The sequence below is a fragment of the Centruroides vittatus genome, unplaced genomic scaffold (genome assembly GCF_030686945.1).
Source record: "Centruroides vittatus isolate TY-2023 unplaced genomic scaffold, ASM3068694v2 scaffold_712, whole genome shotgun sequence".
Classification (NCBI taxonomy): Eukaryota; Metazoa; Arthropoda; class Arachnida; order Scorpiones; family Buthidae; genus Centruroides; species Centruroides vittatus.
In genome coordinates this window covers 2,104,513-2,119,745 of record NW_027122715.1, presented here as the reverse complement: position 1 = coordinate 2,119,745, position 15,233 = coordinate 2,104,513, and the positions used below count along the sequence as shown (strand labels likewise).

Genomic DNA, 15,233 nt, shown 5'->3' with positions numbered 1-15,233 from the left:
GGCCTCCCTTTCATGGTCGAGGCAGTGTTGCCAGCTAAAACATGCAAAAATTTAACAAAAATAATATTAAAGTAGCCAAATATTGTAGCGCCACATCACTAGCAGACATTTGAATTTGCCGACTAGAACGCGGTCGGTTAACTGATAAGTCGGTTAATCGGGGGTCGGATAAGCTACCATTGCATAAAGCTACCATCGTCAGGTGAATATTAAATACAACGGTTTTCGAATTTTTAATTCACATTTGGTAATGCCACAACACGCAAGTGTACATTACTTTTAGAGTATTCGTTTTTAAATTTAACATGTTTACTAAAAATTCTAATTATACATTTCTAAAATATTAATCTTTTATTGCAGAAAATTAATTTACAAAAAATATTAAATAAAAAAGTATAGTACAGCATATATAATTTTTTATGTTAAATTTTGTGTTTCATGTGAACTTTGAATAGTGATGATGATTGAGAAAATACTATATTCTATTAGCATACCAAAATACTAGATACATGTTATTATAATTTTGTAATTTTTTAAAATTAAATTTATATAAGTGTATTAAAATTATAATAATAAGAATTACTTGCCAAACAATTAATTACTTTAGTTTCACTTTGTTATAATTTTCTCTTTTCTTCTTTACTTTTTAAAAGTAATATTTTATTATAAATATTTTTTAAAGCTTCATCTAGAATTATCCAATGAAAAGGAAATAAATGAAAATTTAAAGTTAACAAATGAAGATCTAAGTACTAAGTTAAATCAATTAGAAACAAATTGTAAACAGTTATTACAAGAAGCCCAGGTTTGGAATGAAAGGCAAGAAATAAATTTTTCATTCTATCTATTGTCTATATTCATATTCTTGTGTTGCATTATATCATTGTGGAAAGTTAAGAGTACAGTACAGTCAAACCTCGGTTTTGGAGCATAATTCATTCCTAAAAGTTATTCTAAAAACCAAAAAGATTGTTCCATAAATGATATAAAATGGATTAATTCATTCTTGACCCCAAAATAGTCTTTTTTTTTACTTTTTTATCTGTATTTCATACTAATAATGCCTACAAGTGCAATGTAATAAATATTATATATAATAAATTTTTATTTAATTTGACTTAAGCACCTTTAAACACAAATTGTTGGATGCCATTTATATTAGGTGAATGTCAATTAACGGTTGGTTTTTATAATACGATTTAAATTTAGCTATGGAGCATACCAAAAAATGGAAGTAATATCTTTCCTACATGTGCATTAAAATTTTATTTAAATAACATCATTGATGATTTTTGTTGTGGCATCTAATGATGTGGGCAATCTCAGCTCCACTAACTTCTGAATCACTCTTCCTGTTGCTGATTGATCAGGCCATCAACTTTCTTTAACATAGGAAATATAGGGAGTTGACCGTCTGTCTCTCTAATCTATGGTCAACTCCTTCTGAGTAACTTGTTTGGCAACTGAGTTATTGTATCGCAACTGGGGCAAATATGAAATTGAAATTCATTCATGAACCAATTTGTTCAAAAAGTGAGTTGTTTGAAAACTTGGGTTTAACTGTACATTAAATAGTTAAAAAAAAAACTAACTCAGTTGACTAATCAATATTTACATCAACCAGCCAATACATTATGACTGTATACTTAATGGGATGTTGATCTCCTCTTGTAGCCAAAACAGCCTGCATTCAGTGAGGCATGGATTCTAAAAAGATCTCAGTGGGTTCCAGTGAAAGCTGGAACCAAGATGTTAGCAGAAGAGCCTTCAGTTCTTGTAAATTTTGTGGTTGAGATGATGCAACAAGAACCCATTTCACCACCTCAAACTAAAAATGTTTCATTGGATTCATGTTGAGGGAATTTGGAGGCTATTGTAATAGTTGGAACTCTTTCCGAGAAAACATAACAATGCGGCAAAAGGATTGGCTGCAGAGTAGTGATATACCAAGAATGTTTATTTGTTTTTACATAAAAGGAATGTGAAGGATTTTTTTTAACTAGTGGCCAGAAACTTACGTACTGGCTTCTGTAACATTTTCTGGTGTAATAAACAGAGATTGTATTTTGAAGAGATACATAGCATTTTATTATGATAGCTTACATCCCACATGCTATATATTTGAGTGTAGTTAAATTTTAACTTTTTCTCTCTGATACAGCATAAAAACTTAATCTGACTGGAAACTTTTGCATACACTGTACCTGTTCAAAGATCTTCATATGTGCCATTGTGTATCTGTTTAAAAAGTTGATTGCATTGATGGGCAGTGATCATAATGTTTTAGCTGGTTGTTGTGTTTTATTTTATTTATTTAAAAACATTTAAAGTATTTTTTCCTAAAATATAAAACAAAACAAATATTGAAAATTATTGTAATTTTATGTAGTTTAAAATTTTACTTTAAAGTTTTGATGTATTGTTTTAAACTTTTTAATATTAAATAAGAATATTTTATTAACTAATATAAAATTTGGCTATTTGTTAAGTTGAATTTGATCTAATTAACATAATAATGTTCCAGGTAAATGTATTAAAAAGTAAAGTTTAAATATTAATAAATGTTCAGTAAATATAATGTTTTAAAAGTGAATATATGGAAAGTTTACAAAAAACCAATTTAAAAATTTAAGAAATACTATTCTGCATTTATTGGGATATTGTAATTTTGAAATGTTAAATGAATGATGCTTCTGAGAGAGCTGAAAAAAAATTTTTTTTAAAATGATTTTTGGTTATCTTAAGAAGCAGAATTGGTCTCTTTCTTTGTAGTAACGATGTCAAGTTTTGTTCATTTTAAAGAAGTATTATGACAATAGAAGAATTTTTTATCAAATGCAATGTTCAATCATTGATTAATAAATATTTGCAAAATAATCATAATAATAATAATAATTTTATGAAGAATAAATTTGATGATTTTGGAATTTGAATCTGTGTCATTAAATAATAATTAGGCACATTAAATGACTTCAATATTAGTTTAATAATTAAATAATTGAAAATAATTTCTATATATTAATATGTATTATACAGGGTAAATGAATTAACTAATTTGTTGGAGGTTAGTAAACAAAATTGTGAAGAATTACAAAGTGCAGTTGCATGTAAAGAGACTGAATTAGAGGTGAGAAATTAATTTTTCATGAAGGAATTAAATATGATAAAAAATTAAATTTTGGTTAAAAAGTTTGTTTGTATTTAAAAATTTGTTTTAATTCATTTATAAAACAAAATATTACTAATTTATAAATTCATTAAATATATTCTTGTGCTTACATTAACAGTACATAAAAAAATTAACTAGCAATATAAAGGTTTAGTATTGCAAATGTATTTATTTTTTGAATTATGAACAAAAAGTTATATATTTTAATTTATATTCTGTCATTTATGATTAATATCACATTATTTTTCATGTCAGGGTATAAAAAGTTCAATAAAAGAAATTAAAATATTGGAGGAAACAATTAATGAATCAGATGAAGGTAAATGATATCTTGACTATTATAATAAAATCTTAGAAATGTATGTGCTAATAATTAGAAATATTTATGTATTTATTTTATGTAACTTTTTAAATGTAATAGAAAATAAATTACATAAAGAATTTTATAATTTTACTGGAATAGTTAAATAGTAGTAAGACAATTCAAAAACATGGAAATTTCAATTAATTTTTTAATTTTAACTTTAATTCCTGTAATCATATTTGTATGTTAAGAAAAGTAAATAATTTAAAGTTTTATAAGAGGCAGTTTCAGTTTCAGTTGGGTCATAGACCCCTTTTTTTTCTGATAGCACTAAGAGGTCAATGTAGAAATTAAAACATGCTTTATACATAAAAATTATGAATTATAATATTTCTATATAAATCAAAACTAAATAAATAAATGACATTGTCAATCAAAAAAATATAATTTCATGAATTGTAATTTTCACAAAAAAAAACAAAATTCTACTTTTTCAAAAAATTAAGTTTTTGTTTTATATTAGAAAAATATTTAACGTTATACGATTATCTTATCTGATATATTTTGCTATAAATAATAGTTTTTTGCTTAATGGAAAATTGTATTGGAAAAAATTGTGTGATGTTAAAGTTTAAATATTTATAAGTACCATATTTCTTTGAATTATCACTGAAACTTGAGTAGCCACTTTTCTTGAACAACTATTGTGATCTATGTGATGAATAAGTGCCCAATCATTTGCATAGATTCAGTGTAATCAAGGCTTATTCAAAGATACTTTTACTGGTATTTGCCAGTAGTATTTGCTGTTGTGATTAGTCAGACTATTGAGAAAATCAAACAGTAAGTTGAAGAAAATAATAATTTTTATTTTTAATTTATGGTAATAATAAAATTATTATTATTATTACCTAGCCCTGTATTATTGCCTAGTGAGGGAGGCTGAATGTACTTTTCTTTTAATTTTTGACTAAAAGCTGTATTTCTTTTAACCAAATGCATTGTTATACTGAAACAAAATTAAATACAATAGTCAAAATAATTAACAGTAAACATTAAGCATCAAGCTTTGAATAGCTGCCAGCCTTGAATAAGCACAGGTGACTTTGACTCATATAAATGAATAAGCATCTAGATGGTAATTTAAGAAAATATAGTATTTAGTTTATTAAATTTTCATATATAATGCCTCACAGAGAAAATGTCACACCATGAAGGAATGTTCAAAATGATACAAAGGTCAACACACAGATAGAGAACTAAGTTCTGAACAATCTATTTTAATTTCAGACAATTATGCATCTCCTGTGACCCGATATACATGATGATCAGTAAGTAGTGGAGTCACTACATTGGGCAATACAGTCATTAATGCAATGTAACATCAATTCAATGAGTGTTCGAATACTGTCCTGGGATAGTGTTGACCGAGTGGTAATGACCATGTTTCACAGCTCATCTTCATTATGTGGCTGTGGAAGAGCATTCGATGCCCAATTGTGTCCCACAGATTCTTGACTGGAGAGAGATCTCGGGATTGTGCTGGCTAAGGAATCACCTGGACACTTTGCAAAGGATGTGTGCTGATGTTTTCTGCATGTTATCCTTCTGGAAAATGGTGCTTGGTATGCCTGAAGATACAGTAGTGCAACAGACTGCAGCACTTCAACAATAGATAGGTTGAAGCGCACGTATTCAGCCCAAAACATGAACAGCGGACGGACAAGCACTGCCATCTAACAATTCTATACGGTCGATAATGGCGTTTGCTACGTCTAGAATGGCAAGTAGACGATCAGCTTAAACGCTTTCATTTTTTTGTGTTTATTTTTATAAAATATGTCATAATTTTAACCACAATGATTATTTAAGCATGTACGAATAATATTGTAAAGAAACAGATGATTTTAATCCAGAAATTATTTAATTATTCAATTTTTTAGCAAGTGATGTGAAGTGCCTATAGAATTTACATATATTTGTCTTCATAATAGCTTATCTTAAGCTAGGTTTGTTCTTCCACGGCATCGTCTACTATCAACGGCATAATACGTTTGTAAATTTTCCAAAAATTAATTTTCCGAGCCTCTTTCGAATTTACATAAGCCACTACTTCCCTTGACAAAAGTATGAGGTAGTTCTATCATCCAATCGTACTGTAGGAGACACAACGCTAATTAAAAATAATTATTTAGTGTTGTTAAACATCCCATAAATACTTTTAAACAGTTTAATTTGTGTTATTTACCTTTGCTGGTAACCCTCAATGTTAAATGTATCTGCCATTTTCTCAACAAATTTCCTGTGAGTCAATGCGTAACGTTTACCGAGTCACATGATGTTGTGAACGAGCGCCTCAAGGTCTTTTACTTGGACTTTAAACATCAAACGTGTACTTCTGCTTGCTGTACAAGTCTAATGTTTGTACTTGTGCTTCAACCTCTCTATTATAACAATTTGCCATCAATTTTTCCTTGATGTGTACTAGAGATGATCAGCTATTGATGCTGATGAAATTCCAAATCATGACTAGACAGCTGTATAGAACTCCAGAATGGCAGAAGAATCAGTCTGATTGACAGATTTCCTCCAGATCCTCATTAGCTGATTATCATTGTTGAGATCTTATTCAATGCCGAATGCCACATTACCATACATCTTCCAGGTAGTTCTGGAGTAACACCACTACACTTGTAGTGGAATAACACCAACACAACATCATTTGTTACTCCACTACACTTGTAGTGGAGTAACAAATGATGATGTGTTGTGAGGGCTAGTCTTTGCAATTGTTAGCTTGATGGCAAACCTGTTTCAGCCAATCTATGAGAAACTGTAATTGTTGATATTGGAGCATTCAAATCTGTTTGTACACTATGTGGTATGTCACCAACTAGATTTTGAAGCTGCTACTGCATGATCTGTGTGTTGTGACATTTGTCTCAGTGCTCCAGTCCCACTAGGATGATGTACATTTCATTTCTGCTGACCATTGTTTCCAAGTTCAACTTATGATTGTGGCATCCTGTTTAGTTTCTGTTGCAATATGATACAAAGACCACTTAGCTGTATATAAGCCCTATAACGATATCTTTAGTAAATGTATCTATTTGATGAAATGGCTCTCAACAGCATCTTAGAGGCATCTTCACACTTTAATCTTTATATAGAAACGAAAAGCAATTACACAAAGCATTTCCATGGGTGTGAAAATGTCTCCAGAGTCACCTACAGACTGGTTTTTCCTGTTTATCACATTCCCAGGTTATGTGACTGGTCTGAAACTGCATTAGTTATATAACTTGTTTGTCTGAACATACTTTGAAATTTGCATAATGCTGCTACAAAATCTTTATAGTGTGGTATTTTCTCTATGAGGCAGTCTATTGTAAAGAATTGAGCAGAACAATCTTTTTAAGTGATTAATGTCATTTTATTGATATATCATTATCTGCTGTATATCATTTTGTATATATATATATATATATATACAAAATTTTATAAAATCTTCATGATAATCAAAATAGAAGACAGCAGATAATGATTATATCAATTTGAATTATGTCCTTCATGATTCAGTAATTATTTTATATAACATGTATGTATATACAGGGTGGGCCAGCGAAAACGAAACGGCAGAGTGTTCGTGTTCGTCCAAGCAAATCGCTCGGACAGGTCGATTTTACTCTTGAGGGGACATCTTTTGCAATAAAGTTTTTGGGATTCTGAATATTAACTAAACAAACATTTTTTTCGAAATAAATGTTTGTTTAGATAATACAAAATAAATGAGTTTTTAAAATTTATTGTTGTCTGTTGTATTCAGAATCGCAAAAACTTTATTGCAAAAGATGTCCCCTCGAGAGTAAAATCGACCTGTCCGAGCGCTTTGCTTGGACGAACACGAACACTCTGCCATTTCGTTTTCGCTGGCCCACCCTGTATATATATATGTGTGTGTGTGTGTGTAAAATAATTACTGAATCATGAAGGACATAATTCAAATTCATCAAAATACACATTTTAGAGTAAATTAATCAAAATTAATATATGAAAAGAAATCAAACGCATGTGTTTTTTCATATTCAGAAAGCAAACTTCAACATTAAAAAAAATTTTAAAGTTTTAATCAAATCTGTTGTTTTAATTAAACAACAGGTTTGATTAAAACGATTTTGATTAATTTCCTTTAAAATGTATATTTTGATAATTTTGAACTGCATCCTTCATGATTTAATAATAATTTTATATTTTTATGTAATTAGTGTAAGTAAAATATTTAAAATTACAATTTAGAAAATAACTTTTTCCCCTCAGGAAATGAAAAATTGCAGAAATTATTTGATGTTTCATTGGTACGTATTATCCATTTTTATTATGTATGAAAATAAAAATTTTCAAATACAAAATGATACAAAGTTCAGTTTGAAAAAATAGCATTAGTATATTCTTTAGGATTTGCAAGTATCTCTCTTTAATTTTTAATGTTAGAAGTTTCAGATAAGTTAAAATTTAATTATCAGATGTTTGTTTATATTTCCTAAGTGAGTTCCTAAGAAATTACAGTCTCTATCATATATTCATCATTTCATGTTTTTTTGTAATGTTTCTGTGATAATCTTTATGAGAAGAAATAAATGTAATTTCAATTGCAAAATCGAAAATGTTTCAGTTAAAATTTTCTAGGATTAATGAATATAAAATAAATATTTATTTTATATTCATTAATCCTATTAAATTAAATCCAATTAAAAGTTAATAAATGTAATTAAGAATTTAAGCTCTGAAAACTAACTCTGTCTCTGTTGCTAATGCCGAAATTGTTTTTACCCCTCAGGCTACAAGGGGACCTTGTATAGAAAAACTAGTCTAACAACTTTACAAACAGCTGATTTTGTTTTTAATGGATAAGGCCAATTTTGGACAGTTTCGTGTGTAGCGTTAAAAGTGTAATAAATGTAAAATGAATATTTATTTATTTTACATTTAATTATTTAAAAAAGATAAACTTTTAATTGTATTTAATTAGATAAACTTTTTGCAAAATTAAAAACTGATAAATAACTAAAATCATTAAAATGTAGTTTAAAAAATTAATTGGTATTAATACAGTAGAGAGTCGTAAATCGGAATCAATTGGGGACTGGGGTTGTTCAGATTAGTAATTTGTTCTGATTACCGATTATGTATGAAAAAATATATTAATTTGTCCGATGTTCAAATTTTTTTCCGTTGCGTGTTGCTTTGTGTTGAATTTTTTTCTGTTGCGTGTCACTTCGTGTTGAATTTTTGTTGATTTTAAACCTAACGAAAATTTTTATAATAATAATCGAGGCTATCGTATCGTTAAAAATTATTTCTTCATTTTGTACAAACAAAATAAATATATTGAAGAATATAAAAACATAAAAATTATACTTTAGAAGTAAATCTAGTATCAAAAACGTTCGATTCAGCACGACACAGTCCAACTGAAAATCGTTCCGATTACCGGGGTTCAGATTAACGACTCTCTACTGTACTAGTAATGAATCATAGAGAGAAGAATATTTTGCAATAATTTCAAATCTGTTAAAATTTGATTACCGTTCTTATTCTTGACTCTAGCAAACTTAGAACAATCGAAGCTATAGAAATCTTTACTGAGTCCCTCAAAGGAAACTGCATTAACAGCAGGGATGCAGATTCGCTCTCCCCTGCCTGGCGGTCACTCCTTGATAATCCCCTTAATTAAATAGGCCGGTCCACCCTCTCCTTGTCCGTTTCGTTCTCTCGTGCAGTTTCTAAATTTATCAGGTTTCTTTTTTCCCTTTTTCTTTCTATTTCCTTTCCTTTTTTCCGCTTTTCACAATTCGCATATCTTCGACAATAGTTCACGCAGCTTCGCTAATCTTAAAATATTTTCCAAGGTCAATTTCGTTTAAACCTTCTCTGCTAAGACGTCACTTGTAAGAGGAAACCCCTCATAAACAATGACGTCACGTAAACATTTGCTATCCGACTTTCCAACCGTCCTCAGTGCACCTGAAGAAAGGCCTTTTAAAATGGCCAAAAACGTTTGTGCTCACCAATTTGTTTGCTAGAAACAGCGTGTGAAAGGTTTTTTGTACTTACGATATATTCAACATGTTCAGTAATGATTGATTTTTTTTAAACAATTACTAATTAACTCATTACGGTTTATTAACATAAATTTTATGTTAATTTTTAGGCTCAAGAACAATTTAGAGAAATGAAAGAAGAAAAAAGTGCACTTCTAGAAAAATATACAGTTGTTAATGAAGAATTGCATTGCATAGAAAGTAAGATATGTTAAACAGAGTATAAGATATAAGTATGATAACATTAATTAAACATACTAATTATACAATTCAACACAGTTTTTTAGGTTCAACTAATTGGATTAGAGTTTAATGATCTTTTAATTTTATGTGGATAATGTATTTGATCTAAAAGTCAATGAGTCCAAATCCAGATTATATATGTTAATGATCACAAAAAACAGAGCATTATTAGTAAAAATAGTAGTAAAAATGATTAAATCAGTTTTATTACTAATGTTTATTGTACAAATAAACATCATACTAAACCCGATAACATTAAGCCAATACATCACCAACTGCTGTAAATAATCGGGTTTAGTATGATGTTTATTTGTATATACATATACCTTGCCGGGGTTGTGATGGCAGACTGAGTGCCTTGAGTGGATGTTTCTGGCCGTGGGCATGGAGGTGTCCCCAGTCAGTGCTGTAATAGCCATTGATGGTTATGTCTTTGGCTTATATATACTGGAAGAGATCATCGGACCGAAGGTCCGGGTAGCGTAACTGGCAACGCGACCACACAGTAAGCGGGAGTTGCAGGTTCAAGTCCTGCTTAGGGCCGATTCTTTTCTTCCAGTTTAATCTAAATTATTTAAATTATTATAATTATTAATTTTAATAAGAGATGGTGCCTAACACCTACCTCAAGTGCCAAATTTATTTCTAATCTTTAATTGTATATATCCAAAAATTAGCCCGATTATTTACGGCAGTTGGTGATGTATTGGCTTAATGTTTATTGTTCTACCATTACATACAATATTGAATTTCTATTTAGAAAATATTTCACTATTTTACTTTTTATATTTTAACACATTTACAATTGACAATTTAAAAAATTTTGTTACTCAGACTAACATTCAGTTAATAAAAATTAATTTTATTGATAGTTGAAATCAAAATTAACAAAATTAAGTTGATATTCTGCTATGTGTATCTTTTAAGTTTATTGTTACAGATTAATCTTTTGTAAAATGCATTAATATAGGCAATAGCTTTCTAATAAATTGTTTTCATCATAAATTTCCTTTCTAAGCATTGCTGAAGAATTCAGGTTATGCAACAAATATTTGTGCATTCCCATCGTAGTTTTGGGGATTTGATAACCTGTTTGAGGTTCTTATGCTCATTTTTGATTTTTTTTTTCCAAAGATAAATTAGGATTTAAATTTTTGTGTAGAATTTAAATAAACTGGGAGGTTTTTATTCGTTTTTATAATGAAATATGATTTTAAAAAATGGAATGTAAAATAAAAGAGAGTGAAGTAAATTTTCATTAAAAAAATGTGTGTACAAATGTGAATTATTTGCAAACAGATTTTCAAAAAATAAATTTTTTAGCTTGTTGAATAAAATAATTTTTATAATAAATTTATAAAGAAAATCTTGAGTCTAGCCAAATTCAAACATGTTAAATAATTTATTTAGTATAGTTCAAGTATTTATGTAATGTAAATTTTAAAAAATTCACTTAAGTAATAGAAATATTTTAAATAAAAAAATTAAAACCTACTTTTTAATCAAAATAGTAACTCGTTCATTAATTAATTCTATTATTCAATCATAATCTATTTATTTTAATTTGCAAAGACTGCATGTACTCTTTCTGTATATGAATTGATAAGTATTAATATTTGAAATGTTTAAATTAAGTATTGAAATGTTTAAATGTCTTTTTAGTTATCATTTTAAAAATGTTAAAATCAATGAATATGTTATTTGAAAGCAAATAACTTGTAAATTTTTTAAACTGAAATTAGTTAGTAAAAACATTAGAAAAAAACACTGAAGAGTTATATTATTGTATAAAATAATTATAGTAAAATGATTATAAAATCGCTGAAAAATACTAAAAGAAAAATTTGTTTCAAAAATATTTTATTAATTAAATTTTTAAAATTATCTTTTAGAACAACTTTCAGAATCAAAAGAGGAAATAGAAAAATTGAAAATGAACTATAATCAAGCATTACAAGATAAAATGGAAGCACAGACAAAATTAGATGTTTTATCCAATTATTTTAAGGAAAAAGAATTACAGTTACAAAAGTAAGTATAATTTTTCTTTTATTTTGTGGTTTTATGAACTTCGTTTTTTAAAAGAGAAAATTTTTTAAAATTTTACTAAAGTAACAGTAATATGCATATTATTAAGTAAAAGATTGTCTTTAAGATTGTTCTTAATAAGTATGTTATGTATAGTAGTTCATTATTATTTATTGATCCTAACGAAGCAGATTTACTTGATTATTGTTTGTTAAAGTATACAAATTCTAAAATGTTCATGTATTGCTAAAAGTTTTAATGCTCTGATTCAGTTTGACAAGATGGTAAAAAAGTGAGTATATGTGACATGAATTGAAAAAAACTTTAAAAATTTAAATAAAATGAAGTTTAAGAAAACGTCACTTTCTTTAAATTTTTAAAATATATTATATTTTTTAATGGTTAATTGATTGCGGATAATAATTAAATAAAAAAAATTTCCGAAAATTATTTGGTGTTCTGATACATTGTACGTATGAAAATGATGGAGTATTCAAATGGAAGATATTAATAGTTAGCCTCTCTACGTAATTTTGATAATCTCTACGATCACACAAAAATATAATTTAAAATTAGAGCCATATCAACTGCCAATTTTAGGAATTTTAACATTTTAAGAAAAAAAATTGCTTTATGAAAGTTGTATAAACATGAGCATTCATTTTTAATCATTTTTATTTATGGTGTGTTATTAAATTAGTGATGATGATGATGAATTTCAAATGGAAAATGTAATTTTATTAAACATTCTTAAAATTTTTTTCTTCTTAACTATTTCTTTTAGTAGAATATATCTAATTATTATAATAATATACAGTCAAACCTGTTTTTATGCGCTCTTTTTATGTGCGATTTTTTTTAATGCGAATTTTTAATTTGTGCGGTATAGTTGGCGACTAGTCTCGTGCGATTCGTCATGTCTTACGTTGACTTATTATAGCATAAATGCACTTATTATAGTAATATTATTGCATGAATATGCGAAAAATGAAATAATTTACTTTTTAAGTCAACAAAACACCACCTGGACAAAAATATGTAAAACAGACGATAGACCAGACGATGCAGTCAAGTGCTGACATCTGTTGTCAATAAATTCTATTTCGTACGGTTTTGAGTTATTTTCTATGTGAGACTTTTTTTATGCGGTCCCTGTTGACCGCATAAAAAAAATATTTTTTAATTGTGTCGCGAAAACTATTATTTACAGCCATTCGTGAAGTTTCGTGAGATTTTTTTTTTATGCATTTTTTTTAATGCGGTCCCTATCCCCCGCATAAAAACAGGTTTGACTGTATATGCATACAATATACAGGTACACCTCGTCTTACGTCGGTAATTGGTTCCAGGAGAGGCGACGTAAGTCGAATTTACTCGTGTAGTTACGACGTAAGTCAAAACTACGGTGGAAAACACCAATAATGAGCACTTAAAGACCGGTAAATAAGACAACAACACAGAAACACGGATGTTTTCATGTTTTGTTCTCATAGATTTATGATGATTATATTAACATTTACTGTAAATGTACATATTTTAATATGATTTTATGTGCTTTCAACGCTTTTCTAGTGATATTACGACTTTAATGTTTGTGGTGGACGGATTTAAAGTCAAATAAACTGACTTAAACTTGATATTTTTATTTTTCCATATATTCTTTTGACAAACGACATAGCTTGAAGTATACCTGTATATCTCAGTTAACCAGTGATCTGTTTACAAAGAAGTTTTTTTTTTTAATGCAACATTCTTTGACTACACCATAATTAAGTTTGCTTTGTTGATATTTCTTAACCTTAATTGATTTAGTGTTAAAATATTTTTTATTTTTTTAATTAGTTTCATGTAACAGTTTACTGCATTCATTATATTCAGTGATAATAATGGAAAGAGGCAAAACATAATAACTATTTGTTAATCCAAAAATTAATCTCTGTGATTATGAAAATATTGATAGGTTTTTCTGTAAGCGATCAATTTTTTGTTTTTCTGTATTAAATTATTAAATTTATATTTTCAAAATTAAGAAATAACAATCTCTTTAAATTTATTTATAATTTCAAAATTGCAAAAAATTTTGAAAAATATTTTTTATTAATAAAATGAAATATAAAAACATGAAAAATTTTTTTAAAATACATGTGAAATCTAATTTGACTTATTTAATTTTTAATTATAGAGAACTTGGTGTCCAAGAAGCAATGAGGCAACAAAAAGAAGAAGTTGCATCTTCAGCATCTCAACATATAGCATTAGTTGAACAAGAAAATATTAGTTACAAGTATGTTTTATTGCATTATTTATTTTAAAATACAAAACAACATAGCTATTGCCTTTCTTAAATATCATACAATAAATAATTACTTAAATAGTTAAATTAGATTTTTATTTATGAATTTTCAAAACTGCGTGAATTATTTTTAAAATTATTTTGTCATTGTCTTATGGAAGGAATCAATTAGCAACATTAAAACAAGAGCTTGAAGACACAGAAAGAAATTATAAAAATCAGGTATATTTTCATCACATATATTTGTTATATATTAAATATTTTTTAGAAATTTATATTCTTTCAAAGTAATACAGCAAAAACGTAAAAATTTAAATGAATTTTTATGTTTTTGCTGTATTACTTTAAAAGAATAAAATTTTAAATATAACAAAATGATACTGTTGAAAATTTATATTGTTTTCAATTTATTTAATTTTTAATTTGTGTATAAAGTAATTATTTAGCTTTTTAACTGGCTATATCACTTTATAGAAGACAGTTGACAATTATTAGAATTGTATTTTTCACTTTTCTTAGGTTGCTACGCATGAGAAAAAAGCTCATGAAAATTGGGTAAATATGATTGTTATTATTATTATCAATAAAATTAACCTTTAATCTACTAATAGATATAATTTAAAGTTGTTATAAATATTTTTTTAAAAAAGAATTAACAATCATATTTTTTGTAAATTTGTAATCTCAGTTTATCTAGTTTAAATTTTAATTCAGTAAAATAATAATAATAATACAGACTAATTTAAAGAAGTTAAAATGTTAGGAGTTTGAGGTTTCTGCTATATTAAGCAAAGTTATATATATAAAATGAATGTAGGCAAGTGAAAAACTTTTAAACATTTACCTGACACTTCAAATAAATGATTTCTGTCATAAATTTTATTGTTTTATATTTCTACACGATTTACATCGGAGTAAAAAATACTTTGTCCCATAACCCATGGGAAAAAAGGTACCTGTTTCCACCCCTTTACGGCGTTAGATGCACTTTACATGTAAGTAGTTCCTCTTCTTCTTCCTTTTCCTCTTCTTAAAATGAGCATTATGTACTAGTCTCAACAGTCGTATTGGATAACTTCAGATTAACTGATGAAT

General features: G+C 27.4%; 1 protein-coding gene across 2 annotated transcripts in view; it reads left to right on the top strand.

The window, feature by feature from the left end:
* Tango1 (transport and golgi organization 1) overlaps window positions 1-15,233 on the top strand; it is a 69,242-nt gene that overhangs the window by 31,967 nt on the left and 22,042 nt on the right. For both annotated transcript variants that reach the window (XM_067287809.1, XM_067287808.1), the window contains 9 exons: window positions 683-819; window positions 3,037-3,127; window positions 3,425-3,488; window positions 7,791-7,828; window positions 9,685-9,775; window positions 11,710-11,848; window positions 14,028-14,129; window positions 14,300-14,360; window positions 14,658-14,693. In XM_067287809.1, coding sequence (XP_067143910.1) covers window positions 683-819; window positions 3,037-3,127; window positions 3,425-3,488; window positions 7,791-7,828; window positions 9,685-9,775; window positions 11,710-11,848; window positions 14,028-14,129; window positions 14,300-14,360; window positions 14,658-14,693 — 759 coding nt within the window. The remainder of the gene's footprint in view (window positions 1-682; window positions 820-3,036; window positions 3,128-3,424; window positions 3,489-7,790; window positions 7,829-9,684; window positions 9,776-11,709; window positions 11,849-14,027; window positions 14,130-14,299; window positions 14,361-14,657; window positions 14,694-15,233) is intronic.